Source organism: Coccidioides posadasii, chromosome 2 (assembly GCF_018416015.2).
Source record: "Coccidioides posadasii str. Silveira chromosome 2, complete sequence".
In the NCBI taxonomy this organism is placed as follows: domain Eukaryota; kingdom Fungi; phylum Ascomycota; class Eurotiomycetes; order Onygenales; family Onygenaceae; genus Coccidioides; species Coccidioides posadasii.
The window spans coordinates 425604-450101 of NC_089408.1; the positions used below are offsets into that span (position 1 = coordinate 425604).

The window sequence follows — 24498 nt, forward strand, 5'->3', positions numbered from 1 at the left end:
AGCCGTTTCGACCATACCTACCCGCCCCCGTTCGCGTCTCCGCACTAAAGAGCGACCCTTGACTTAGCTCCTCCTCGTGCGCTGGAGCCAACGTTCACCCACACGCAGGGATAGCCTCATGCACCACGGTCGCCAGAACAGTTGATCATATTAATAAAGTTCAACAGCAGTCTCAGTTCGCGACGCGCATCCCTATCTCCGGCTCATGGTGGCTTAAGAGGAACCTCTGGTTCAAAAATGGCCGCATTCGTGCGCGTGTCCGGGCCTCCGAACAGCAACTTTCTCGTCGGCTACCCTGGCATATCAGCAACTCTGGTGAGTGTTCCGTCCCCTTGAATTCATTCCGGTGTTCGCGATACAAGGCTTCGGGTGCATAGTCGCTGGGATGGCCGTTGCTGACCATTGTTCGAAGCCCCGCATCGAGGGAAAGGTTGAGATACGACCCAGCGCTGGCATATCCGCACCCGTTAACATTTCCATGGTCACAATATGTCTGCAGCGACGAGAGACGATACATCCCTCCGCGCACTCAGTAACGAAGAGACACCTCGCGGCGCCCCGCAAAGAGATTACGGATATCGTTGGCAAAGAAATGCTCCTCTTCCGTTGCCCGATGGGCCGTGATCATGAAGAGATTATGGCGATGGACCTCCCCTTCGTATTATTTATACCGTTCGGCCGAGGCGGACAGGAATCATCTCGGAGACTACCGCCGCCCAGCTTACAGCTCCCCAGCCGGACCGCAGAGACATTGTACGAGCTGGTGGTTATGGTTCAACAAGGCCCGTCGGAACAGAAGAAGTATGCATTTCCTGTGCCGTTGGCGCGATACGATACTTTGTCAACATTTGGGATGTATAACCGACCCGAATCATCGCAAAAGGTATCGGACCATTTGGTTACTCTGGGAATATCGTTACCGCGGTGGTCATATGGACCTCTCGACCCTGTTAGCGTATATGTGCAGCTTTCCCCGAACCCAGATTGGATAAGTAAAGCCCGAAAAGTCACAATTCAAAAGCTTACCCTTACCATCGACGAAGAGATTATTTACAACCATGAGGGCGATGAGCCTCAGCGCAAAGTGAAAACCTTGGCGAAGAGGTCAGAGAGCGTGGGTATGAAACTGCCCGAAGCAGGGTATATCACGAATCTGGGTCTGGTATTCCCTGCGAGGGACCTACGCGATTCAGATGGCATTCTACCGCGTTCAAAACCGGGCTTTCCATTTTATGCTGTCACTTCATTTACCACAACCGCGTCACTATATAAAATCGAATATTATCTTACGGTCAAGGTGCGTGTCAAGGATGCTTCATGGAAAAGGTCCGAGCTGACTAGGATAATCCCTTACAGGCCCATTTAACTTCAGCTAAAGACATAGTACTTCGCCAGCCCATTGTCGTCTGTCCTCAGGATCATGTTGGATGCAAAGAAGAAATGGAAGCCATCGAGCAGGCAGCTAGAGAAGCCAGGCATATTAATCCCGATAATCCAATGTTACCTTTGCCAACAATAGTGCGAGCTCACGATCCCTACGCATTGAATTACATCAACGTAGCGATTGTGGGCAATGTGAAAAAGCCGTTGATAGATTGAAATACTACAAGCCCGCACCTGGTCCTTGTGATTTGACCATCCGACCGAAATTAACACGGCCCGCCCGTTTTCATAACGTACATTGAACGACTTATGACTGATTCACGACCCTCCTAACACCAACACCCTAGTGATGGCCCGGCTCGGTATTATGATGTCTCATCACACCTAGCTGCTTAGCGCTTCTCTGCCGCTACCTCCGGTATGAACGCGCGATAAGTGTCATGGTGAAAACCAAGTGTGCGAAGGGGTTTGGGAGCGCAGTGCAATATAGACACATCGTTTCTAACCACCCTCACCTTGCTTAACCTTTCTATGCCGACCGGCGCCGCCTTTGATATGACCTACCTTCGATTTATTTTTGGAACTCCTCAAACGGTCGGCGATTTTATCCTTTTATCGGCGAACCCTACTCATCGAACCAGAAAGCCTGTTTTCATTCATGCATACGTACGTATCCACTTTTGGGTCAGATTTACCTGCTCTATTGGCAAAGGAATATCCAGACGGGGCATTTTACGGATTTCTCCCTATTGGCATTAATACTTTTCTTCTTGGGCCTGGTGGAAAATCTGTTTTGCATCTGGGAATGTTACGGAGTGAAGGCGCTTTATTTGACCCCCCCATTGGCAATTTTTTTTTTATGGAGCTGGAGGGCGCGGATTGATTCCTAATTCTCTTCTATTGTTCACAAGTGTGGATGCGATATCCTTGCTGTCTTTCTTGTCACATCCCAATAGGGACCTTATCATGAACAGCGACCATGTTTTGTTCAGTGTGGTTGAGATGATGGTATTTTACAAGACACATGCAATTACTACCGTTCTTGAGTGTATGTCGATTTTGCCTACGGGCAATGCTACTATATCTGGATACTCTGTATGCCATTATTATTATGTTCGACACACACACTCCCCTTTTTCCAGCCGCTCAGCCCCAAATTAGTTTAGTCAGCACTTTTTCCCAGCCTTGTTTTGAGCTCACTAATCAAACTAAGTAGTTAGGAGCCGCAAGGGGGCTCACCGCCTTCGAGTTTGTTCCCTTTCGCATGGGGTTTCGATGCCCAGTGATCGAAGCCGACCTCCGAAGTCCTCCGTATTAGAGACATAATTTTCTTCTATCCTACGGAGTCCGGGATGGCAAACTCGATTTTCAAGCACCCGAGCGATATGCAGAACAGGAGCTCTACAAGACCCCTGCTCCTAAAGTTGCCGTATGCGATTCGTCGGCAAGTATATGTACTGCTAGGTCTTATCATACCATCGACTTCCCAAGTTACACTGTCTTATCCACCGGAGTATTTTGTTTTCGTGTGGTCGGCTCAGAGTAAAACATTCAGAGAAATCGATGACGACCCACGTCCTCCTGTTTCGAACCAGCTCTTCTACGTTTCTCGCGAGATCGCAGATGATGCATTACAAGCCTTTTATTCCGAAAACAAAGTGGTGTTGCATACCTTCAATGCCCTCTTCGCGTTGCGAAACCTAAGCCCCTTGGCTCTAAGGTCATTGACGTTTCTTTCCATTAATATAAAGATTCGCAAGCCGATCACTGAAAGGTTTCCAACGCGGTCTAATGAGCTCGCATGTGGGCGACAGGTTGTTGAGGAGTGGAAGAGATGCTGCGATAGACTTGCTGCACACATTCAACCAAACATCTTGGAGCTTAAACTCAACCTAGACACTACGGATACTCATATCGGTTCGGCGATGCTGAGGACACTCTCCGCACTCCCGATCTTGAAGGAATGCTCTGTAGCTTTTGAAATGACCAGTAGCCGCGAGCTCCAGCCGTTGACAGAGAGGACTGTTCGCCAAGTTACTTGGGCAGATCGTGTCTTGTCCACCGTTCCGCTTCGAGGACCTTCCAATAGAACTCCAGCTCAAAATTCTTGAATATGCAGGTCTCTCCGCGCCCGGGGATCTTAGATGGTTGAAAGGGATCGGCTATATTTTGAATACCTGTGCCGAAATGGCTTGTGGTATTCGTGGCTGGCCGGCCATTAGATATATTGGTTGCCATATATTTCGAGCCCGTTACAATTCTAGGGATCCTTGTTGGACATTCCCGGCTTCATTATTCCTGGTAAATTGCAGGATAAGAGAACTTTCACAACACGTGTTCTTCTCTAAGAATCGGTTCCTTCACCCTCATCATGATGATCCCTTGGGACGGTATCTGCCTCAAAGCTGCCTTCATCTTATACGGTTCATCTCTTTTAGTTTTCTTATCTGATCGACCTAAAGGACTACGCTCCCGGATCGTCGTCTATAGCACTCTGGATCGACAGGCTTGATTATATTACCCGACACTTGAACGTATCAAACCTTGTTCTCTCGCTCTATCTGGAGTGTACCGAGAGGTCATGTGGACAGGCGCTCGACGTCGATGTGGAAAATCGGCTACAGCACGATGTCGCCATGCCCGAAGTGTATAAGCGAATTGTCGAGCCGCTTACTCGTATAAAGGGATTAAAAGATCTTTTTGTGCATATGGGTAGACGGGGACGGCAGGGCAATTTCTTGAACTCGGTCCGGGATAAACAGGAAGCGGAGCTTGAACAGGTGGTAATGGGCCCGTTGTACGATGCTGTAGCACGAGGCAAATACTGGTCGAGGCCGCCTAGTCCGATTTGCCGGATGTAGTTAAGGCCACAGTCTGCAATTTGGGAGTCAAAGACGATGGGAACACGTACTCATTAATAATCGAATCGTTGCATGGCCCTTGTTCTGTTGAAGGTGTGTACATACGATAACTAGATCGCCAGCAGAAAACGAAATATATCAAACTCGTGAACGACTACGAAAATCAGGACTTTCGTCCGTCATGAACTCGTGACTATTATATGTAGGATTCATCATTGCATTAGTGTGTATTCAACTCGGGGTCTCCTGGCTGAAATTCCGCGATTATTGCTCGACGATCTTAAGCTCCCTTTCCAACAAAACACGCAACTGATCCACCTGTATCTCCGCATCTATCGTCCTTGCTACAGACCTCGAGCTCGCTGGTGCTACCATCCCCGTACTCCGCGAACTTTCAGCTTCCGCAATGCATTCCCGTAGCACGTCCAGTACAGCACGATACTGCGGTGAATTGGGCCCGAATGAAGCACGTGTGTTCGCTAAGTTTCTTGAAATCTTTTTGACCGCAGAAAAGCGGGCTTTGGGTTAGATAACAGTAGCATAGAAGTTTTCATCGCTCAATGGGGTCTGTAAAGGAACTTGCTTGTTCAATCAGTACGGTGGATGGGCGAGGAGAAGTCATTTAGATACAGGTATATCGGACTGCTGGTGCAATAACTAGTCGAGGTGTTTTGTGGATAGAAATGTTGCATCGAGGTTCAATAGCTGGATTAGAGGAAAAGAGATCGTTTGACAGGTTCCTGGGTCGTGAAGGACAGATGTCAGAAGCAGCAGCGCTGAGGGGTCCGACGAGGGGCAAAAATAAGCTCGCAACGCCCCGCCGGGCCTAATCGCCGCACCGCAACGGCTGCAACGTGCCTCAGTAACTCGCCCCCGACACAGGCTTGAGTTGCCGCGCGTCTAGGCGCTAGCTACTTAGTTAACTACTCCGTAGTTGATGTTTAGTTACTCCGTACCGAGAAGCCAAGGATGCGAATTGATCGTTAGTTATCTTATCAATCACAGGGAGTTTTCAGAGTCCAACCAAACTGAATTGCGCTTCCAAGTTACAACCGGTTTGCACGAGGTACTTAGGCAGTTAAGTTGATCTCCTACTCCCTATACGTAAGCTTGAGAAAATGGCCGACGCAGACGAAGACGGCATGTTGCGACCTTCCTCCGTGGATCCCTCCTCCAGCATCGATCACGACGTCTCTGACGAGACTCAAGATTTCCGCTTTCTGAACAACGTCTCTTTGTAAGTTAATCTCTCTCCAATGGTTTTCGTCTTTATTTCTGACACAAAGGCACTTCAGCTTTTCCGATCCTACCCAGCAAACCCTGCCGCGCCGTGGAGAAAAGGACTTTGAACCAAACCCTACCCTTCACCAAGCAGACACGCTTGCGGCATCCCGGGATGCTATGCACAATGCACTCGTCTTTCCCCGGTTGCATAATCCCAAGAATAAAGTTGTGGGCATCTTCTGTCCAGATGGAATCCTGGAACCCGTAGCGTCACGGCCGGATAAAGCATTATCGGAAACGGATGCTGAGATCGGATTTCCAGAAGGCGAGGACGAGGGTAATTTGAGCGCTCCAACTAAGCAGGATGTGGACAGGCAGGTCTACCGACCCCGCGGGGCTGACCTTTGCGTGTGCGTCCCGAATCCTCGTGGCCAATATTTCAGAGCAATGGGCCAAGCAGATCAGTTCAATAGAATGTGGCTGTTGCCGGAAGAAGCGTTATACCTTTTGGAACGCGGAAGTATGGACATTAGATGGCCAGTAGAATCGTTCGAGAGCAAAAGAATGATTGATGCCGCAGATGCTATGGAGCAAGGTGTTCCGATGAGTTTGCAAGCAGCCTATGCGTGCTTTATTGGACGTGGAGGATTGTCCATAGAACGCTATACCGTATACGCGGGATTAAAAAGAGGTGGATATGTCGTTATTCGTGCAGAAGGGTGGGAAGAGAACAATTCTGAAATACCGGAAACCGCGGAGACTGACCAGGGAATGGGGGATGTATCCACTGAACCACAGCCGGGTCTTTTAGGACGCTTATCGCGCCTTTTCTATTCTATTATCAATTCACAATCGGCATGTTCTACCGCCCATGGGCCGGTGATAGGCTTGGGAATTTACAGAAGTTACAGTGTGTCGCGGAAGTCCCTTTTACATTATGTTTCGAAACTAACTTGACGAACTAGACGACATCTATCGTGCCCTCTCGATCATTCCAGGCTTTAAACCGGATATCCCAGATTCAGACCCGAAAATTATATCGTCAATTGCCCATTCAACCTCGCCTTACCGCCTTGCGTTCAATGTCTACAAGCCTTCAACCCCGTTTCGCAAATCCCTCCCGGGCACACCAGATTTCCGCCTTGCTGTAATAAACGCCCGAACACATCCCACCCTACCGTCGCTTACAGAACTCGGCTCCCTCTTAGCAAGTACACCGTTAACACCCCCGCGCGGTGAAAAATTGGATCGTCTAATGTACATGCGGCTGCGACATGGATGGCGGAACGTTATCCTTGGTATTGTTGACCAGGGAGTCGTCAGCTATTTGAGAGTTGCGGATGCTGGCTTCTGCAAGGAGCCGCTGTACGAGCAGAAATTAGCAACCATAGGCCCTGGCGGCAAAGGTGGTAGGAGGCCGCCAGGGAAGAAGGGAGGACGATAGATGAATCGCCTTTGCTTTCGGCTTGATCCAATCAGCTTGATATATGCCTACGAACTGAAGACTATCAAGTGGTTTTTACGATGATACAATAACTGGTTTCCGGCCGTTCAAAAAAAAACAAAGACTTAACACAGAGAGGATGGAACGCCGCAAATGGATAGCAAGCCGGATATATTATAAGCTATTTGAGCCCAGACAGATCAAAGTCTGTCTGACGCCCTTCCAACGCTGCTATTATTCTCCATTCCCACCAGTGTTTTCGGTAATTGCGGGCAATATAGCTGTGGAAATGGTTGAGCTTCGCCCCCCTTTCACGCACAACATCAGGAATCCTCCGCTGTTAAGCTTGACTAAGCGGCCCAGCTGCTACCATCCGCCTCTATTTCTTTTTTTTTCTTTTTCCTTTTTTCTTTTTTCTTTTTTTTTTTTGGGTCGATTCGTCAGTGGGGAGAAATACTCACCAGCTTGACCCCAGGATACTGTTGAGCAGCAATACTAGGGGAGGATGGGACGGGTTGGTAGCCGCGGATCGTGACGAGACACCTGTCGCAGTTCCCGCTGGATTGATGGAGAGATGTATTTCGCTAGCTATTTTTCGAGAGGCAAGAGGGTGCGTGACGCGAATTCGCAAGTCTCCCCCGAGGCCACTTTCTCGCTGGAAATGTTTGATATACCCATCACGTTTAGACGTATTCCTCAGCTATGAGTGGGACTATGTCATTGTAACGTGACATGAGGGTACGTAATGCCAGGTGTGGGCTTCAGTCTTGCATGCTTTGCTGGTGGCCTGTAGGGCAATCAGCTGCAGAATAAAGATAGCGAAAGAGGGTATATTGAAGAAAAAAAGATCTATGTATCATCTTAGCCTCTCTAAATAAGCCAACGAAGCATATTGCTGAAACCATGGCTATCCTGCATCGAATCGCTCTACTCAAGATTTAACATCAAACGCCAAATATATCTCTTCAGCTTCCCAGAATCGACAACGCATGATCCGTTTATGCTTCAAGTTAAGAACGTCAGCAGTAATATCGATGAGGTGTATTTTGTAGAAGGGCTTGCAATCGAAGCGCTCTCGGCACTCACTGTCGAGATAATCAGCCGCAATAAGTAGCTCTAGACATAGTTCTGGCGGTATATCCATATCGGGCACTTCAGATTGGCCTTTATTCTTCTCGTGATAGAGAAAATATTCGCAGACCTTCTCGAGGACGACACCACTAGAGAAGAGGAAATGCCTGTGTTAAATGAATCCCAACGCAGCTAAACGCATTTCATCGGGAAGTAGAGTTGGAAGGTGGCATACTTCAAATCTTCGAAGACACATCGGCCGGTCACGGCTTCGGAGAATTTGCCTATCATCAGAAGGAATAGTCAGTCAGCAGTGCATCGGGCGCATGGCAGCAGACATGGCGCAAATTGAGCAAACTTGAAGAGAGAAACTGACTAGCTGGATCAAGCATTCGACGTATTGTTCCTGATATACAAGCCGCACTTCTTGAAATCACGAATTCGAATCCATCGTTCGACACGAGAGTAACGAACTCGGGAGGTTCCATTAGCAGATATGCGTCCTCGACGCGTCGTAGATCAAGTTTTAAAGGTGGGTTAAAGATCTGAGAGAGTAGAAGAGAGAGAAGCCAAGCTAGGTGGAAATCTGAAGGTAGAAGCTGTTTCGAGTGCGAGTTTAACTAGTTAGTTAAATGACCCGTCGAACGCGTGAGTTTGGGAGATTGATTGATAAGATACTTAAGACCGCGCGTTTCAATCAACGGGTGTTCCAACGTTCGGCTCGCCTAGCAATTGAAGATTGAAATTTGATATCTGGCTCTCTTTTATTTTCAATTCACATAGTTAATTAAGTTAACAGTCTTTGCTCATTAATACATCTGTCGCCGTACTCTCCATGACAAGCTACTGTACCGTGCTAATCGGACTGAAGTAGAGACACGGTGCAATATTGACGTCTGTGTCTGGGAGCCTTGCATCCGAAATTTATTGCCAGGCCTTGTTTCGATGGCCAAGCTCTTCTTTTCGTGCCATTGCAGCCGGCAGCTGCGCGGGGCGGCTCTCAGAGCCTCCCGATTGAACGCATTTGTTCCTTGTTTCGCTGCAAATAATGCTCCCTTATACCCTAACACTTGGAGTGAAAAGTACTTTAGCGCATCTACACGACCTTCTAAGAGCCTCGGCCGCTTACAAAAAACGACATGCATGGTCACGGGCGCCTCGTCAGGAATTGGCTTTGCCATAACGCAACGTATGCTACTCGAAGGCGCTGACAAAGTCATTCTCGTCAGCCGAAGCGAGGAGCGTTTGAACAGCGCATTGGAGCGGCTAGGGGAGATAGTTCCATCGCGGCCCGTTAAAAAGGAAGATGCGGCAAAAGCACAAAAAGAGGAATCCGCAACCACCGAGTCCAAGCGATGGGGAGGCTTCGCGTCCAAATCCCAAGTGCACCTGTCCGTGAATGATCGGGTGTCCTTGGTCATCGGAGATGTTGGAAACCCATCATTTTGGTCTGAAGACGTTAAAAAAGTCATGGTAAGATAGCTTCAAAGGCCCAGTCTCGCCGCTTCCCTACTGACATCCTCAGAACCAAGTCGATATTCTTGTTAACGCTGCCGGTGTTTCGCACACTTCGCTACTCCCTTTCGCTAAGGACGAGGCTATCTCAGACATGCTTAACACAAATCTTCGAGGAACTATATTCGCCTGCCGAGCTATGGCTAGCCGTGTTCTTCGTAAACCATCATCACGCGGCAATGGAGACTCAAAATGCATAATTAACATATCGTCCCTTCATGCCGTGAAGGGAGGCATCGGAGCAGCTACATACGCATCCACTAAGGCCGGAGTGATTGCTCTAACACGTGCAATTGTAGCAGAAGCTGCGGCGTCCAGACACAGCGTCAGACTCCGTGCAAACGTCATTGTCCCAGGCTACATCGAGACAAAGATGCTTGACGGTATGTTCTTAGCCAAATGATGGTGTTGTATTACAATTTCTTAATACACATTATTAAAACAAGTCATGCCCCCCCATGATGCCCATTCTATAATCCAGCACACTAGGGGGGGAAAAGAGAAAGATAGACAAAGCAAGAAAATGTTGCTAACAATCTAGTTCAGAGCTGAGTCCCCAAATCCGCGAGGAAGCACGGTTGTCCGTCCCACTTCAGAGATTCGGCACGTCCGAGGAGGTCGCCGATGCAGCCCTTTTCCTGGCAACAAACCAGTACGCCAACAATTGCGTTTTAAATCTCGACGGTGGACTAAGTGCTCTGTAAGAAAAATGTAGAAGGGTGACGAGAAGGATCATACTGAGGCCGAAAATAGCCAGAACGTGCAAAAGATACAGTTACAATGTGTCGCGTCATATTTCCGTCCGATCGCGAGAAATAGACAAAAATAAAAAAAGGAAAAGAGAAGAAAAACAAGTCCTGTTCCATCCAGAGCAATGCAGAAATGCAACACAGAGAGCCAACGACTTCGAGCCAAAGCTTTATCACCCGTATAGTTTTGCGCCGGAAATCCCCATTGACCTCACATATCCTCCCATGTATGTACAGGAATATGAAAAACAGAACACCAATAGCAAGATATGATGACATAGAATCTAGAAGAGCTTTTTGCGACAGTGATTAATTGGTTCACATCAAAAGATTGATGAAAAAAATGGTAGAAAGGATACCGCTCGTCTTGGAAACGGATGGGTTGGATGTCCGATTCGACCGGGTTGGTATCTCACCGATCAAAGGGGAACGGTTTAAGCAGTGAGTTGCGTGGGGTTGATTAATGGTACTAGAAGGGACTAATCATCGATTAGAATCGCGCCTGTATCATCATCTAGGACAATCGGATTGATGTCGCCGCCATTCGTGTCGATTTTCGCAACTTTCCTAGCTAGAGGATCGCCATTTTCGAGCTCTGCTTCCTCTGCAGTTCGTTTTCTTTTGCCTGGCGTACCGTTGGTCTGCTCCGCCGCACCATTTGTGGTGACTTCTGGTGCAGGCACGTTGGGTTTAGTCGGGATGGTGACTTCAGTCTCGAGAGATATTGGTGACTCTTGTTCAGGAGCCCGTCTATTAAAACCCGTCAGTGCCCAAAGGCTTCTCATGCGGGGGAAAGAAAATGATGATCAAGAAAACAGTAATATACTGGGCTCTTACCGTTCAGCAACAAGCAATTCCAAGTTAACTTTGGGTCGCTGGTCCTCTTCATCAATCACAGTAACAAATCTATCTTTCTCCACGCCGAGTTCGCTTAGTTTCTTCGGCAAATTATCTTCTAAATCAGGATCATAGATGGTTCCAAGCTGGTTACTGATTGAAAATTCCTCGCCATAGCCTAGCTTTAGCCGGAGGACGCCCTCGACTAGATGATTTAAAGTGGCCCTATCCGGATCGACGAATATTTTTCCCTGGGCAACGGAGCAAACTGGACATTCTGGGTTAGGCGGTTTGAGGGTATCTGTGTTGATAGCTCGAGCTCCAGACCGCTCAAGGAAAATCTAAGAAGTATTTAGTATAGACCAAAAGGTTGTGGGGCACGAACGTCATACCATTTTTGCGTTTTCATAGTCATCCTTCAAAACCTTGAACGCCTGTAGAACGCAGAGTGCAGCTGTCATGGCATTAGTTGTAGCGATCGCTGGGATAATGTTTCCAGCCATTTGCTTAATCTCGAATTTAGATTTCAAGTCGATTGAAAAGATCGCGGAGCGAAGGTTGGCACCGGCAGCAACAAAATCAAGCGTATCGACATCATCTTTGTCAAAGGTCACGATTGGAGGCGGCCCCTCTGGGACTTCTGCTTGCAGGGTCTTCAATCTCTTGACCAAACGCTCAGTACTGTCTTTAAAGACAGCAAAGTTTTCAACCAAATTCCAGGTCGTTTGGTCCTGAGTGGATATAAGCGAGTCAACCGAACTAGCTTCAGATTCCAAAGATTCATATGAAAGAGGCTCAGGGGCCTTCCGGCTCTTCCACATTTCTTCCATGCTGCGTAGTCTTACGATATCTTGAGAGAACACCTTCTCAAATACCTTCTTGGCAAAATCCGAAGACCCCATCGAATTTTTAACCTCTTTGAGGGCCTGCGCTTCCTGTCGGAGGTTTGCGATCTCTTCGGCATTCTCAGAGTCCTCTGAATGGTCCATCTCAACATCATCCTCAGATGTCCCAAAAAGCTCTGGCAGTAAATAGCTCTTCGCCCATACGATGCTGTGAATAGGCTGGCTTGGCGTGCTCCTTATCGTGCAAACTGGAAAAGATTTAGGGACCGGCTTGCTGGTGCAATCATAGCATTCGGTGCGACTTTTTCTTATGACCTGGACCTGCCCGTTGTACCCGGTCGTCCCGCTCTCGATCAACGGTACGTCTGCTGCTAAACACATGCGATTGACGTGTCGTCGGGCATCCAGGTTATCCAAAGCGTTGAAAACGATATCGAAAGACGTGAACCATTCGACATTGAACCGACTATCTTTAATATTGGCATGGTATGCCTCCAGTTTTGCTTGCGGGCGAAATTTGCTCGCTACCTCCTTTGCAACCTGTCGTGTAGAGCATGAAAGTCAGCCGTAAGAGTTCCCGGGAAACGCGCCGGCGACGAGGCATACCAAGGCTTTAGGCTTCTTTATGTGCTCATGCCGAAAGAGAAACTGGCGATTCAGATTAGATAGGTCAATCGTGTCGAGGTCGATTATATGAACCTCGCCGAATCCCGTCAGCAGAAGGTTCTTTAAGAGTTCGCACCCGATTCCGCCAGCACCGACGAGGAGTACGCGAGACTATAGCAAAGAATTGGCATCAGCATTGACTTATCACCACATTCGCGCTCATTGCTCAGCCTACCTTCCGGATGTTCGACGATAAAGTGCCGAGAGACTGCCTGAGGTGTTTGTCTCGTGGCCCTGGTGCCGTGTCGGCCTGCGACATCTTTGAGAAAAAGGTATCTGGCTAAGATACACGTCGACTAGAGGTAGAGCTGGATAGGCAGATCCATAGAATTCATAGGATAGCTCTCTTTTGACTGAAAAAAAGAAAAAAAGAAAAGAAAAGAAAAGAAAAAAAAGCCAGGGGAGTGTGGCGCTTAGAGTTGTTGTTGGGAGGGAGATTCAGCGAGCCTTGAAGTCCGACCCTACTAGCTAAATAAATAAGAATGGGTTCACAATGCAAGAAAAACACTGGGCTGCTTCACAGGGCCAACCGATCTAACAAGCTGACTGGCTCTAATGTCAACACTTTGCATTGTGTTCCTGTTTGGATAACCAACTAGTGGCTCTCACATCGACACACTTGCGTGAATCCTCTTAACTACAAACTACTTACCTCAGAGACAATGTGGTTGTGGGAGGCACGCACACTTATGCGACATTTATATCAGGGCTACTCTGGATTTTTTTCTCTAAAAGTAACCTCCAGCAAAGGGCTATGGATAAGATAAACTGTTGGGTTATCCCCGATTCCCAGAATGAGGGTTCCTAATCTTTCAAGTCCTTCAAGTGCTGAGCACGAGACCATCGAGGTCTGAGAATGAATTGCGGATGTTCGACCTAACTATAGAAACACCTTGCTCCCAGCAAATATCCTACTAATAGTCCCCAAGCCAATTGACCTTTATCACTAATTAAAGGGCAGAAAGCCTGAGATCGTGCGCCGGCCCCTCCCTGCTGGCCATCTTGTGCTTTGTTTCTTGCGGTGCGTCAACGGCGGCTCCGGCGGCTGTTGTGCTGACATGATCTGAACTTAAAAGCAGCAGCATCAAATCCCGAAACAGGCAGCCTGGGATATCAACCTTTTCCTGAACAATTGTTCACCTTTCCTGTCTTTCTCTTTTATTGACTTGGTTTCCGTTCATTTTGACTCTTTGTCCTGATAGAAATTGCTTTGAGCGTTTCTTTGATGTCTGTGCTCTAGTAGTTATTTCCTGTTCATCGTGACTCATTTTTAGTTACTATCCATTCTGTGCAAATGGAAAGGTCCATTTCCTGCCCTTTCCCGCGAGACAATTGAGCTACCTGTAGATACCCTTAATACATATCCGTCAGAATGTCTGATGACGAAGCGGACCCAGAGCTCCTCGAGCTCCTCCGCCAGTCCCTGAGTTTGGGCGGCCCACCCAAAAACGCGCCGGCTGAGACCAAAGTGCTGCAAGGCGCCCAATACGTTTTCGACAACGCCATCGACGTTGCGCTTTCTCCTGCAAAGACAAAAGAAGCAGCAGAGACAATATGGCAGATGATGCAGGAGAGATCTTATTCCACTAAGACATGGGCATCACACGAGTTGCATCCAAAGGAAAAGAACGAGAAGACCGTTGATTTTATCTTTACAATGGATCTGTTAAACTTTAGCTTCTGGTCCGCCGAGAAGGATGAGTCTAAACGCTTTGCCGTAGATTATCGTGGAAAGCGGTGGACCGGCTACTGGAGCCTTGTTGCTGCACTACAAAGAGCTTTGGATGAAGGTAACTCATTGAGATCCTAGTTCTTCTGCGGCTCACGGATTTGCTGAAACTTGCAGAGATCCCAATTACGAGCCCTGAATTCTGGCAAAATGCAGAAGAATGCACGGAAGACGTCATAAAGCATGTCTTCCGGTCTGCGACAGACGAAGAAATTCCACTCTTGCAAGAGCGGATAGCATGTCTCCGCGAAGCGGGTCGAATTCTTTGTGATGTAGGTGGCCATTGAAGACCTTTATTTCCCTCACTTTCTGAATTTGGAGAACGACAGGAATATGATTGCAGCTTCGTCAACTGCATTGAAGAAGCAAACAATTCCGCTGCCGCGCTGGTAAACCTTTTAGCAGAAAATTTTACTTGCTTCCGTGATGAAGCAACCTTCGAAGGCAAAACCGTACGCTTCTACAAACGCGCTCAGATTCTAGTCGCAGATATATGGGCCTGTTTCCGGGGCAGAAAGTACGGTAAATTCAACGACATTGATAAAATAACGATGTTTGCAGATTATCGCGTCCCGCAGATGCTTCACCAATTAGGCTGTCTGTTGTACTCCCCCCGGCTAGAAAGTCACATCCGCCAGCTAAAGCTGATTCCGAGCGGCGACAAGTGGGAGATAGAGTTGCGTGGGGCTAGTATCTGGTGCGTGGAACTGATCCGTCAGATGATCATGAGGAACCATGCTGCTGCGAAGGCTGGTGCATATGCGGAAGGATCGTCGTTATCTACCTCGGGATCGCAGTCCGTTGAGGCGTTAGACATGAATTTGGCGGAGGAAGAGAAGAAGCGTAACAACCTCGAACCGCGGGATCTTGGAGGTGACGATGAAGAAGAGGGTGGGGAAGAGAAACCCATGGGTGTTAATGCCATTTTGATCGACTTCCTACTGTACGATCGGATGAAGGAAGTGGAAAACGACGGGAAAGAAGAAATCCCACATCACCGAACAAGAAGTATCTGGTATTAAGCACATATTGTTCTGCATGGCCGGTTCGTGTCAACTTGCTAGGCATGTACATACAGACAAGCGGTCCCTGCGATGGCATATAGGCCAACTAAGCTGTGACTGCAGCACTCTCGATCTCCCGTATCCGCTTCATAGTTCCCTCTTTCCAGGTTACATACTCATCCTTTTTACCCTCACTCAACCAATCCACCCGATCATGCATCATGGTTCCCAAGCCGGGCAGCAATTTTGGACGCTGGTTATCAATGTCCCGTAGAGAGCGATGCGTCACTTTTCTAACGTAACGATTCATCAATCTCCGCTTCTTTGGACTAATAATGCCGTCTTCCTCGTCATCATTATCCCCCGAATTCCCTCCAGACCCATCATTTTCTGCTCCGGCTCCTCCTTGGCCGCGATTGGGATCGGCGACAGGAATGTTTTCAAACCACTCATTTCCATTCATCCAGTCACGCATAATAATCGTTCTGACCCACACATGAACGTTGTCCAGCAGGGTCTGGTCGGCGGGTAGACCTTCGCTAGCAAGAGCAGCTGTGGCTAGATCATTGAACATATCCATATCAAGTTCGCGTCGGTTCGAGCTGCCAGGGTGAGGGTTCTCATCGCGTCCCAGCCCAAGCATTCGCACAACGACGAGGAAATATATTGCTATTACAAGTGTTATCATGTTCTCACGGTATGAAGTTTCTTCCGGTTGAGAATGGTCCGAAACTGCAGAGAGCAATCGTATATGGTTCGGATCAAGATCTTGGCTGTCGTCGGACAGGGTCCTCTCAGCGAAGCATAATACCGATGATAATCCCGCAAACATATGCGGAGGAAAAGACGTTGACACTTTTGGCGGAGCGGAGGGGACTAATCTTGACAGCGACGCGGTAAGAGCCCTGCAGATATTCCGGATTGTAGGCATCGTCCATGAAGGTGCATCTTGGATTATTGTGGACAGTCTGGATTGAATCGCGGTTGTCTTATCTATTCTAGCTGTCTCAGTCGACTTGGATGGAGTCACGAAGCTTTTAGCCTCCGTTTTTGAAGGCGTAACTGGGCCTCCACGGCGCTCTCTTGTACTTCGCCTTGGCTGTGGCTGGACCTTATCCTTCTCCTGCCGTTTAGCTGCCGTGGATGATTGCGAAAGCAATTGCTCTAGGTATGCGAACAATTTCTTGTATATTCTTGGGGGACATGGCGGACGGCTGGTTCTCGGAGGGAGTTTCAACGACTTGCTCAACCTACAGAAAAACAGAGAGAGGGCTTGATTAGTTCTCAGTCACGTAATAAATCGACATAACAGATATGTGGAAACAAACCTCTTGCAAGCAATTTCTGCACACGCATAAGGTCTCGCAATTTCCTCCTCAGGCTTCAAACTACCTCCATAGCTACGTGACTGCGCCAGTAAATACGCAGCCAGTTCGACTAGCTCGTCAGGCAAAGATTCAGCAAGAGTGGGAAGTAGATTGGCTAAAGCCTGCTCAGAAGCCTTGCGACTCATGGTACGTCGCTCAGATGAAATTTATCTCAGCATCAACATACGGTCTGTGTTGCGAAAAGTCCCGTCTTCGGGGAGTTCGATTCCTGCCTCAACGCGAAATCTGTCCAGGTTCGCGTCGAGCGGCCAATGACGCCACGCGCTGTGGCTTGGTGACAGAGCCTCGGCTTTCGCCTTTTTTGCTGCAGGAGACACATTTAGCCGGTTCATTGCATCCCGATCCCGATGCGCGACTTGGTGGATTTGGAGGTATGATCAATCAAAAAATAAAGTATTCTGAAATATGTAAACACCCCCCAGGGAAAGATTGGAATTCAAAGGAATCTATTGTAGGTCGCTTATAGGCGCACGGTTCATATCCACCAAGTCACGTATCGCGGTCGGGATGCAATGACCGGATGCTTAGCTACCAGCTGCTACGAAATCATTCATCATTGGTGCTTGGCTTTCTATCCAGTTATCAACAACGCAGTCACTGATTATGGCGCAGCAGCAGCTACCGAGGCCATGATCGAGGCAACGACATTGAACGGGATTGCAAGGCAGGCTTTTCGAGCAGGGAACGGGAGTGGCTCGTCGCCTGGCCAGGCAGTTGCAAAAACCAAAGGTCCCCCGGGAGCAGATTTGTTAGCTGAAAGTCGGCCATGTCAAAATATCAACCGAACTCCAGCCAATATCATAAATTGATTACTTAGTTCAAACGTGCAGACACCGTCGCAGCTTGTAGCTTGATGAAGTGTACGGAAGAGAGGCGGATAAGGCAATCGCAACGATTGTATCTGGGTACGGAGTAGCCCCGTAGGATGAAGGAAATATTCCGCTGTCACTCGGCCGGTGGTTCTCTATTTACCTCTGCGAACTCCGCGAATACACTTTCCATCCACATCGCCGAGAGGGGTAAACTGCAGCAGAAGGACTGTTCATCCCGTACATACATACATATAGCAGCCGTGCAATCGAGATCAAAGGAGTCTAGATTTAGGTTTGGACACAATTACGAATCTCAAGTGAGCGCCTTTCAGCCAGAGCTAATCGGGGCCGATATCCGGGAGCCCAAGCAACCAAACACCGAGGCTAGGCTCTGCTTTACCAATTAGAGGCGTCCCGTCATATCCGCTCAACTTCCGCTGAATGCACTGGGACAAACCAGAATTCTGGGGTTCTCCACAAGCGCAGGACAGCTAAACATCATCCATTGTTTCCCCCTCTCCAGCTGCCCCTCATGCGAATTGCCGTGGTATGCAACCCTGCTAGTCAAATGGCCAGGAACGGAATGATATAAGCCTGCTGGTCGTGCCACTGTCCGTCCAAGGAAAATGGCGTGTATTCATTTCAAATGCAAGCAACAACATCGTGATTTGATATAGTATTTATCCTAGCTTCGCAGCCATGCCTCAGACATACAAAGAAATCTCGGCCATTGCCCAAAAGAGGCGTGATGATGCCATCAATGCCTTCTTCAAGGTCCCCGATGTCAGGGAAGAAGACCTACCACGAGATCTGAGATCCTTCCCCAAGACCTCTGGGCTGCTATCCGCCGAAGAGCTTGAGATCATCAACTCGGACGCCGAGACGCTTCTTCAACGGATCAAAAGCAGAAGTTTAACTTCGGTGGCAGCGACAAATGCATTCTGCAAGGCTGCAGTAATTGCCCAGAAGCTGGTATAACCTTGATAAACCTGGTGTCTGTGAACTCGTCGATCAATATATCTAACAAGAAGATGGCAGACAAACTGTGTGACTGAAGTCCTCTTCCGTGAAGGGCTGGCACGAGCCAGGTATCTGGATGAATATCTCGCGAAGAATAACAAAACCATTGGCCCCCTCCACGGGTTGCCGTTGTCGTTGAAAGATAACTTTATCACTCCCCCGCATCCCTCTTCAATTGGAATGTCGTTATACGCCAACGAACCCACCGACAAAGAATCAGTTTTAGTGCATATCCTCAAAGACCTGGGTGCAGTATTCTATGTCAAAACCAACGTCCCAACGGCTATGATGATGCCCGAAACATCCAACCGAGTATGGGGTGAAACGCGGAACCCCATCCATAAAGGCCTTACTCCGGGCGGTTCTTCTGGAGGCGAAGGTGCCATCATGGCCATGAGAGCCTCTCCTCTTGGAGTGGGCACTGATATCGGTGGCAGCATTCGAATCCCCAGCGCTTTCTGTCATTTATATGGACTAAAACCATCCTTTGGGCGCCTCCCAATTTGGGGAGGCAGGCCCAGTATTCCAGGCCAGGATTTCGTCAACGGTGTCTGCGGACCGATGTCACCTTCACTACGATCGATAAAACTGTTCTGTGAGTCCGTTCTCTCAGAGGAAGCGGCACCCTGGAATTATGACCCAAAGATCGTTCCCATGCCCTGGAAGAAAGATGTCATCCAGCCCAAGGGACGAAAATTGAGAATCGGTGTGCTAGGAAACAATGATACCATTATCACTTGCCATCCGCCCGTTGAGAGAGCTTTGGAAATGGTAAAGACAGCCTTGCAAGATGCTGGACATGATGTTTTTGAATGGTAAACAGCTTATCTCTGTTTTTATGCTTTAACGCCAGCTAAAGTTTTTGGATACTTCAGGGAACCAATTGCCCACCGGGAAATCATGAATCTCCTTGCAGAAGGCTTCGATGAACTGGGCTCCTCGGCCATCATGCCAAACCTCCAGGCCTTCCAGGAGCCCCTCTACGGCGCCATGCAGAGAATGTTTGCTGGCGGGAAGTCCTCCGGTGGAAAACTGGGCCCCGAAAAGCTGCGGGAAATGATCCTGAGGAGAAATCAGCTTCAGAAGGACTACCTTGATCGCTGGCTCGCGACCAAAACGGCCACAGCTGGGCCAATGGACTGCATTATCACCCCAGTCGCAGCAGCGGCTGCTGCCCGCCTGGGACTGGGAGAAACGGTGGATTATGTAGGCTACACGGGAGTCGCAAATCTGCTCGGTATGTTTAACTTTCCGGTGATGCCAGTCGATGGATCAAGAGCTGACTGAATGAAAAAACGGACAGACCTTCCTGGCTGCACATTCCCAGTCACATATGCCGACAAGTCTGTTGATCTCAAGCGAGGCAGCGACTGGAAAGCTCTCAGCAGCAGAGACCAAGCAGTCCAGGATGACTATGATCCGGAGTTCTATCACGGGGCGCCCGTCTCCCTGCAGCTTGTCGGCAGACGATTGGAGGAAGAGAAGGTGGTGGAGATGGTGGAGATCGTGTCGGAAGCGCTCAAGTTCCAGCCAAGGCCGAATTTGTAAATAAAGCCACCGAAGCAGCCAGCTTCAAGCCTTATAGCGAACATTAACAGTATCTATCTCAACCTTAGACCCGTAAAATTTCGTCCTTCTTCGGCTCAAACGCTCACTCGAAAGAGCTTTCAACCTGGGATTCAGGGCGGGATAGAAGGCGAAGCTCGGTGTTGTAGGGCTGGTTGCCATGGGCAACCAGAATACGAGCAGGCAGCAAACCGTCCAAGCAGCCGGACCACGAAAAACCCTTTTTCACAACCGGGACAAGAATCAACTGATAGTTCAGAAAGAAGTATTCGTTCGCATCTACGTGCCCTCATCAATCGCCATATCCCAAGTTTCTTTCTCACCCACCAAGAGACGCAACCATGCCACCCACCCGCCGCCGCTCTGGCAACCCCGCCTCCACCAGACACCAACAGACCCTCTCTTTCGGCACAAAATCACGCATCTCAAAGCCCACATCTGGCCCATCCTCCAAACACCTCAAAGACATCTCCTCTCCCTCACCGACCGCTGAACCTGAACTCCCCGGCCGCAAGGGCGTCTCGAAGAGCCCATCGCCAGCCGCGCCCACCCTCGTCGCGGACGTCGCCAAACAGGAAGTGGCCGTACCCGCACAGCCTATCGCAGCATCATCAAAATCCGAGAATGTCGTTCGCGAGCAAGCCCGCGTGCAACTCCAAGCACCCAAGTCAGCCGAGGATAAAAAGGCGGAGGCGTTGACGGAGGAGGATATACGGCGGTATTGGGAGGCGGAGGAGGCGAAGATGAGCGCGCCCAGAGGTATGCGCATCAGTTACTCTCTTCCGCTGCATGATAATCGTTCCGGCGGCCGTTCTTTCTTTTGAAATACACGGCATGCGCAACTCTTCAAGAGGAATAGGAACTTGCTCTACAAAGCAATGCTAACTGCGACCCGGATTGATTCTGCAGTGCACCAAGAAGGTCTAAGCATACACGAGAAGATCCTCCGACATTTCGATTTATCAAATCAATACGGGGTAAAGCCTTCACATATCCTCCCCCCAATTCTGGTTTCTTATGTTTTTTGAACCCAATCGCTAAAGCCAAATTCTCGCAGCCTTGCATCGGTATTGCAAGAATAAAACGCTGGCGCCGAGCGCACACGTTGGATCTGAATCCACCTATAGAAGTCCTTGCCGTGCTACTCAAGGACGAAGCGCGAGGAGTTGCCCGGGAGAAGGCATATATTGACGAGTTGTTATCGTAAACGAATAACTGCACTTTGAATCGACAAACCGGCGGTCACAACGGGTGAGATGCGATGATTAAGGATGCCGAATATTCTCTAAATGTTCTTGATATTTGCTTTCGAGCTGGGCGGGTTGGAGTTCGGTGTTTCTGGATCCCAGTTTGATGGCGTAGTTGTATACTCCGTACCTAACTATAATGGTGCTATCGCTCATGACCTAAGTCCATATTTGAATGCTACCTAAGCCATCTAGGCCTTGAAGAAAAAAATTCCTCTTTTTTTTTTTTTTTTTCTTTTTTTTTAAATAACGTAAGGAAGTCGAGAACCATCGCCCAACCTTTCGGGCATTAGTTGTCTCGAAAGGATTTGACGGCAAAGTTCTTATACATTTTTCAACTCCGGTAAGTACGGGATAAACCATACGGGATGCCGTCGCAACTCCGTATAACCCCAGAATATATCATCTCTGTGAGGGGGGGAAAAAAGGGGGCCGGCATTCCAGAGTGTTGTCTCGGCCAATAATATATATCCATGCCAATGTGGCATCCCACGCGATGTTTCTCCCCGTCCAGGGATCAGGGTAATTCTGTGTCTGATCCTTTTGAGCTTCGCCAAGATTTTGCTTCTTTGTCGTCCCTTGCACCTTGAACTTCATTTATGGAGTCAATATCTTCCCCTGACGGTTATGGTGATCCGGAAAGAGTCTTTCGGAAGCAGGGTATTCTTCATGGGATATCCCTAAATTTCCGTGTTGGCGCGAGAATGCTCGCGAAGTGATCGCCATGGGGCAAACCCCTTAAATTGAAATCTACGAAAACATCGCTATCCTCAAGCGTACTGTGCTTTCACAGCCAGTCAAGCACCTCAGTTTGTCTGGGAAGTGTGGAGGTCGGGTTAGGGTTGCCAGGGAATATCAAAGCGTTGTGGTTATTGATGTTCCGGCGTAACATGGGACTGATGGTTGGCAAAATTGGTCTGGGGGTTTCTCCCGATATCGAGAGATAACAGCGGTAAGCCAAACCTTGGTTCACTGATTGTATTTGATGTCAAACAACCCATGGAGTAGTCCGCCACCAGTCTTTGCCTAAAACTTCACCCTTGAAGACTGCTGATGCTCGCACTGGCGTTCTTGCTTCAAAGAACTTGTAGATTGATGGTTAGAATCAAGGATACAATGTATCCAGGGAGCGATTCTGATATTCCATCCCTGTCCTACACAGTCTTTCAAAGTCAGATCCATCACTGATCAAATCCCTGTAGCCTATCTCCAGCATCCGGTTATCAAACCTGTCTTGTGATTCCGGAGGTCTGCGATCCTGTTTGCCCCCTTCTTGCCCTTCGACAATCGTTTGCTGGGGTATCAACTTATGCCAATCTAAACTTATTCGAGCACCGATCCCAACAACTTTGGGGGGGGAGGGGACATCATGATCCTATAAGAGAAGTGGCTAATTGGAATTAGCACTCAGAAGTCTCGAGAGGCGATAGAGGGTGTAGTAGGTTCTCGCAAGCATAGAAATCGGGTTGAGGAAACTCCTTTCAGAGAGAGTCTGGCTTGAGGTCCTTTTTCCGGCTAGCAAGACAAAGCAAAGTTGTAAAATCCACATCTAAGAGAAAAGTCGATACTGGCTGCAAGGCCAGTTCCGTGGGATGTTAGAGGTAAGAGCCAGAAACAGCTTACCAACCCATCTTGGTCGAGGCCGAGTTATCGCATTATCAACCACCCTACCTTCATATGATGTTCGGAACAATTTCTCGCCACCGTTCCCAGTTCTTCCAAAACACCCGTGAACGTTTTGACGAACTGCAAGTTCGGAAGAAGCACATGAATTCCAAAGTCATGGCACATGAGATCAAATGAAATTGATATCGGACGAGGGGAGGGGGGGAAAAAAAGAAAAGGAAAAAGGGAAGATGGCGAATCTATTGCAGGTTATCTCAAAAGCGAGACAGGACCAGCAGTATCAAGCAAGACGAGAAAAAGAAACGGCAAAATCCAACTCACGCCGTGTTGCCTTGAATCTGGATTGGGCTGAGGGATACCCTGATGGAGGAGATTCTCATGTGTCACCGAGGTCGCACGGGGGACTGGAGCCCGTTCGTTCCCAGGTTCCAAGCCAGCTGCGAAAAAGGACGAAATTAAAGCCAACAGATAGGCGCAGCTCTCCAGGGGATCCTGTGCCTTCAAATCACGAAGCGCGGTGGATATCGCGGGGTAATAACTAATGAGCGGGAGGGCGTGAGCCGCATCGTGGGGAATCGCAAAGCTCGATAATTTCACATTCTGGCCACACATATGACGATACTAATCGGAAACCTGCTGCGTCGATCAGTATTTCGGGTGAGATATGAAGTTTCATCTCGGATCCTGCTCTGGCGAATCGGGACAACGTTTGAGACCTGTGCGTTAAGATGTGCTAGTTTGGGGTTTGAGGATCGGAACGCGATGGGAACAAGGACATGTACCCGACGGGGGCGATCAGATCTTGTATATCGATGTGCATATGGAAGAATCAGATGTAAGGCTTCGAATCATCATAGTCAAGAGCACGTTTTCTTCATTTAGAGATATCATAACTAAGCGTAAATTTCGCCAAGAATTGGCTGAGGGTGTTTGGATGGTGAAGACGCGAATGTCGACAACACATCGTCAATCGGCCCGAGTTGATCGATGACATCGAAACCCGCCAACACCTGTGTAACACTCGGATTTTGCCTCGCGAGCACACTGGTCCACGTACGAGGCAGAAATGCCCGACTACCTTCGCTGATCTCCATCGGAGAAGAACGAAAACCAACCTCTCCAAAGACCCAACACCCCTTCGGAAGGATCGTCACACATCGCACATTTTTACGGGGAAAAACCCAAGGCCAATCTGGCCAATGGAGCTCGGCGTTTTGATTGTTCTTAAAAGGGACATTCGCGAAACGCAGCAACTGGAGCCCGAACAGCTCATCAAGGGAAGATTGGTGGCGGCACCGTTCATCACCGGACACAAAACGGACGAAAGACTCCCCACACGAGGAGAAGAGATCCCCATCCCAAATCAAATGAACGCACAGGTCACAGTGGCCCCCCCCTGTGGAATATCGAGATGGTGCGGGCTGGAGAACTCCACCGCGTGAAGTGGACATTTTCAACGACCGAAAGTACCGAGACTGATAAGCATGTGATTACCTGCCACTCGGTCGAAT

General features: G+C 48.8%; 10 protein-coding genes across 10 annotated transcripts; 7 read left to right on the plus strand and 3 right to left on the minus strand.

Annotated features, from left to right (window-relative positions):
* Positions 1 to 207: 207 nt before the first annotated feature.
* On the plus strand, positions 208 to 1599 carry D8B26_002625 (uncharacterized protein; the record flags this gene model as incomplete). The annotated part of the gene is made up of 3 exons (XM_003069097.2): positions 208 to 315; positions 413 to 1297; positions 1357 to 1599. The coding sequence occupies exons 1-3, from the start codon at positions 238 to 240 to the stop codon at positions 1597 to 1599; spliced, it is 1206 nt and encodes a 401-aa protein (XP_003069143.1). The 5' UTR covers positions 208 to 237.
* Positions 1600 to 2735: 1136 nt separating this feature from the next.
* Positions 2736 to 4244, plus strand: D8B26_002626 (uncharacterized protein; the record flags this gene model as incomplete). The annotated part of the gene is made up of 2 exons (XM_066123898.1): positions 2736 to 3407; positions 3822 to 4244. The coding sequence occupies 2 exons, from the start codon at positions 2736 to 2738 to the stop codon at positions 4242 to 4244; spliced, it is 1095 nt and encodes a 364-aa protein (XP_065979973.1).
* A 1118-nt stretch (positions 4245 to 5362) lies between these two features.
* SEN54 (tRNA-splicing endonuclease subunit sen54) lies at positions 5363 to 6912 on the plus strand (the record flags this gene model as incomplete). Its single annotated transcript, XM_066123899.1, has 3 exons — positions 5363 to 5481; positions 5540 to 6378; positions 6434 to 6912. The coding sequence occupies 3 exons, from the start codon at positions 5363 to 5365 to the stop codon at positions 6910 to 6912; spliced, it is 1437 nt and encodes a 478-aa protein (XP_065979974.1).
* Positions 6698 to 8578, minus strand: D8B26_002628 (uncharacterized protein). Its single transcript, XM_066123900.1, has 4 exons — positions 8360 to 8578; positions 8219 to 8267; positions 7999 to 8132; positions 6698 to 7915 (listed from the first exon to the last, which is right to left on the minus strand). Exons 1-4 carry the CDS (start codon positions 8469 to 8471, stop codon positions 7911 to 7913), a joined length of 300 nt encoding a protein of 99 aa, XP_065979975.1. The 5' UTR covers positions 8472 to 8578; the 3' UTR covers positions 6698 to 7910.
* Positions 8579 to 8667: 89 nt separating this feature from the next.
* On the plus strand, positions 8668 to 10789 carry D8B26_002629 (uncharacterized protein). Its single transcript, XM_003069101.2, has 4 exons — positions 8668 to 9456; positions 9509 to 9881; positions 10045 to 10688; positions 10742 to 10789. The coding sequence occupies exons 1-3, from the start codon at positions 8929 to 8931 to the stop codon at positions 10200 to 10202; spliced, it is 1059 nt and encodes a 352-aa protein (XP_003069147.1). The 5' UTR covers positions 8668 to 8928; the 3' UTR covers positions 10203 to 10688; positions 10742 to 10789.
* On the minus strand, positions 10613 to 12854 carry UBA2 (E1 ubiquitin-activating protein uba2; the record flags this gene model as incomplete). The annotated part of the gene is made up of 5 exons (XM_003069102.2): positions 10613 to 10997; positions 11085 to 11425; positions 11477 to 12469; positions 12536 to 12706; positions 12771 to 12854. 5 exons carry the CDS (start codon positions 12852 to 12854, stop codon positions 10727 to 10729), a joined length of 1860 nt encoding a protein of 619 aa, XP_003069148.1. The 3' UTR covers positions 10613 to 10726.
* Positions 12855 to 13967: 1113 nt separating this feature from the next.
* On the plus strand, positions 13968 to 15376 carry D8B26_002631 (uncharacterized protein; the record flags this gene model as incomplete). The annotated part of the gene is made up of 3 exons (XM_003069103.2): positions 13968 to 14385; positions 14442 to 14596; positions 14654 to 15376. The coding sequence occupies 3 exons, from the start codon at positions 13968 to 13970 to the stop codon at positions 15344 to 15346; spliced, it is 1266 nt and encodes a 421-aa protein (XP_003069149.2). The 3' UTR covers positions 15347 to 15376.
* D8B26_002632 (uncharacterized protein) lies at positions 15358 to 16841 on the minus strand (the record flags this gene model as incomplete). The annotated part of the gene is made up of 2 exons (XM_003069104.2): positions 15358 to 16578; positions 16657 to 16841. 2 exons carry the CDS (start codon positions 16839 to 16841, stop codon positions 15435 to 15437), a joined length of 1329 nt encoding a protein of 442 aa, XP_003069150.2. The 3' UTR covers positions 15358 to 15434.
* A 1159-nt stretch (positions 16842 to 18000) lies between these two features.
* D8B26_002633 (uncharacterized protein) lies at positions 18001 to 20154 on the plus strand. The gene is made up of 4 exons (XM_003069105.2): positions 18001 to 18500; positions 18567 to 19363; positions 19424 to 19785; positions 19852 to 20154. Exons 1-4 carry the CDS (start codon positions 18228 to 18230, stop codon positions 20094 to 20096), a joined length of 1677 nt encoding a protein of 558 aa, XP_003069151.2. The 5' UTR covers positions 18001 to 18227; the 3' UTR covers positions 20097 to 20154.
* A 191-nt stretch (positions 20155 to 20345) lies between these two features.
* D8B26_002634 (uncharacterized protein) lies at positions 20346 to 21605 on the plus strand. Its single transcript, XM_066123901.1, has 2 exons — positions 20346 to 20873; positions 21024 to 21605. Exons 1-2 carry the CDS (start codon positions 20456 to 20458, stop codon positions 21140 to 21142), a joined length of 537 nt encoding a protein of 178 aa, XP_065979976.1. The 5' UTR covers positions 20346 to 20455; the 3' UTR covers positions 21143 to 21605.
* The last annotated feature ends 2893 nt before the right edge of the window (positions 21606 to 24498 follow it).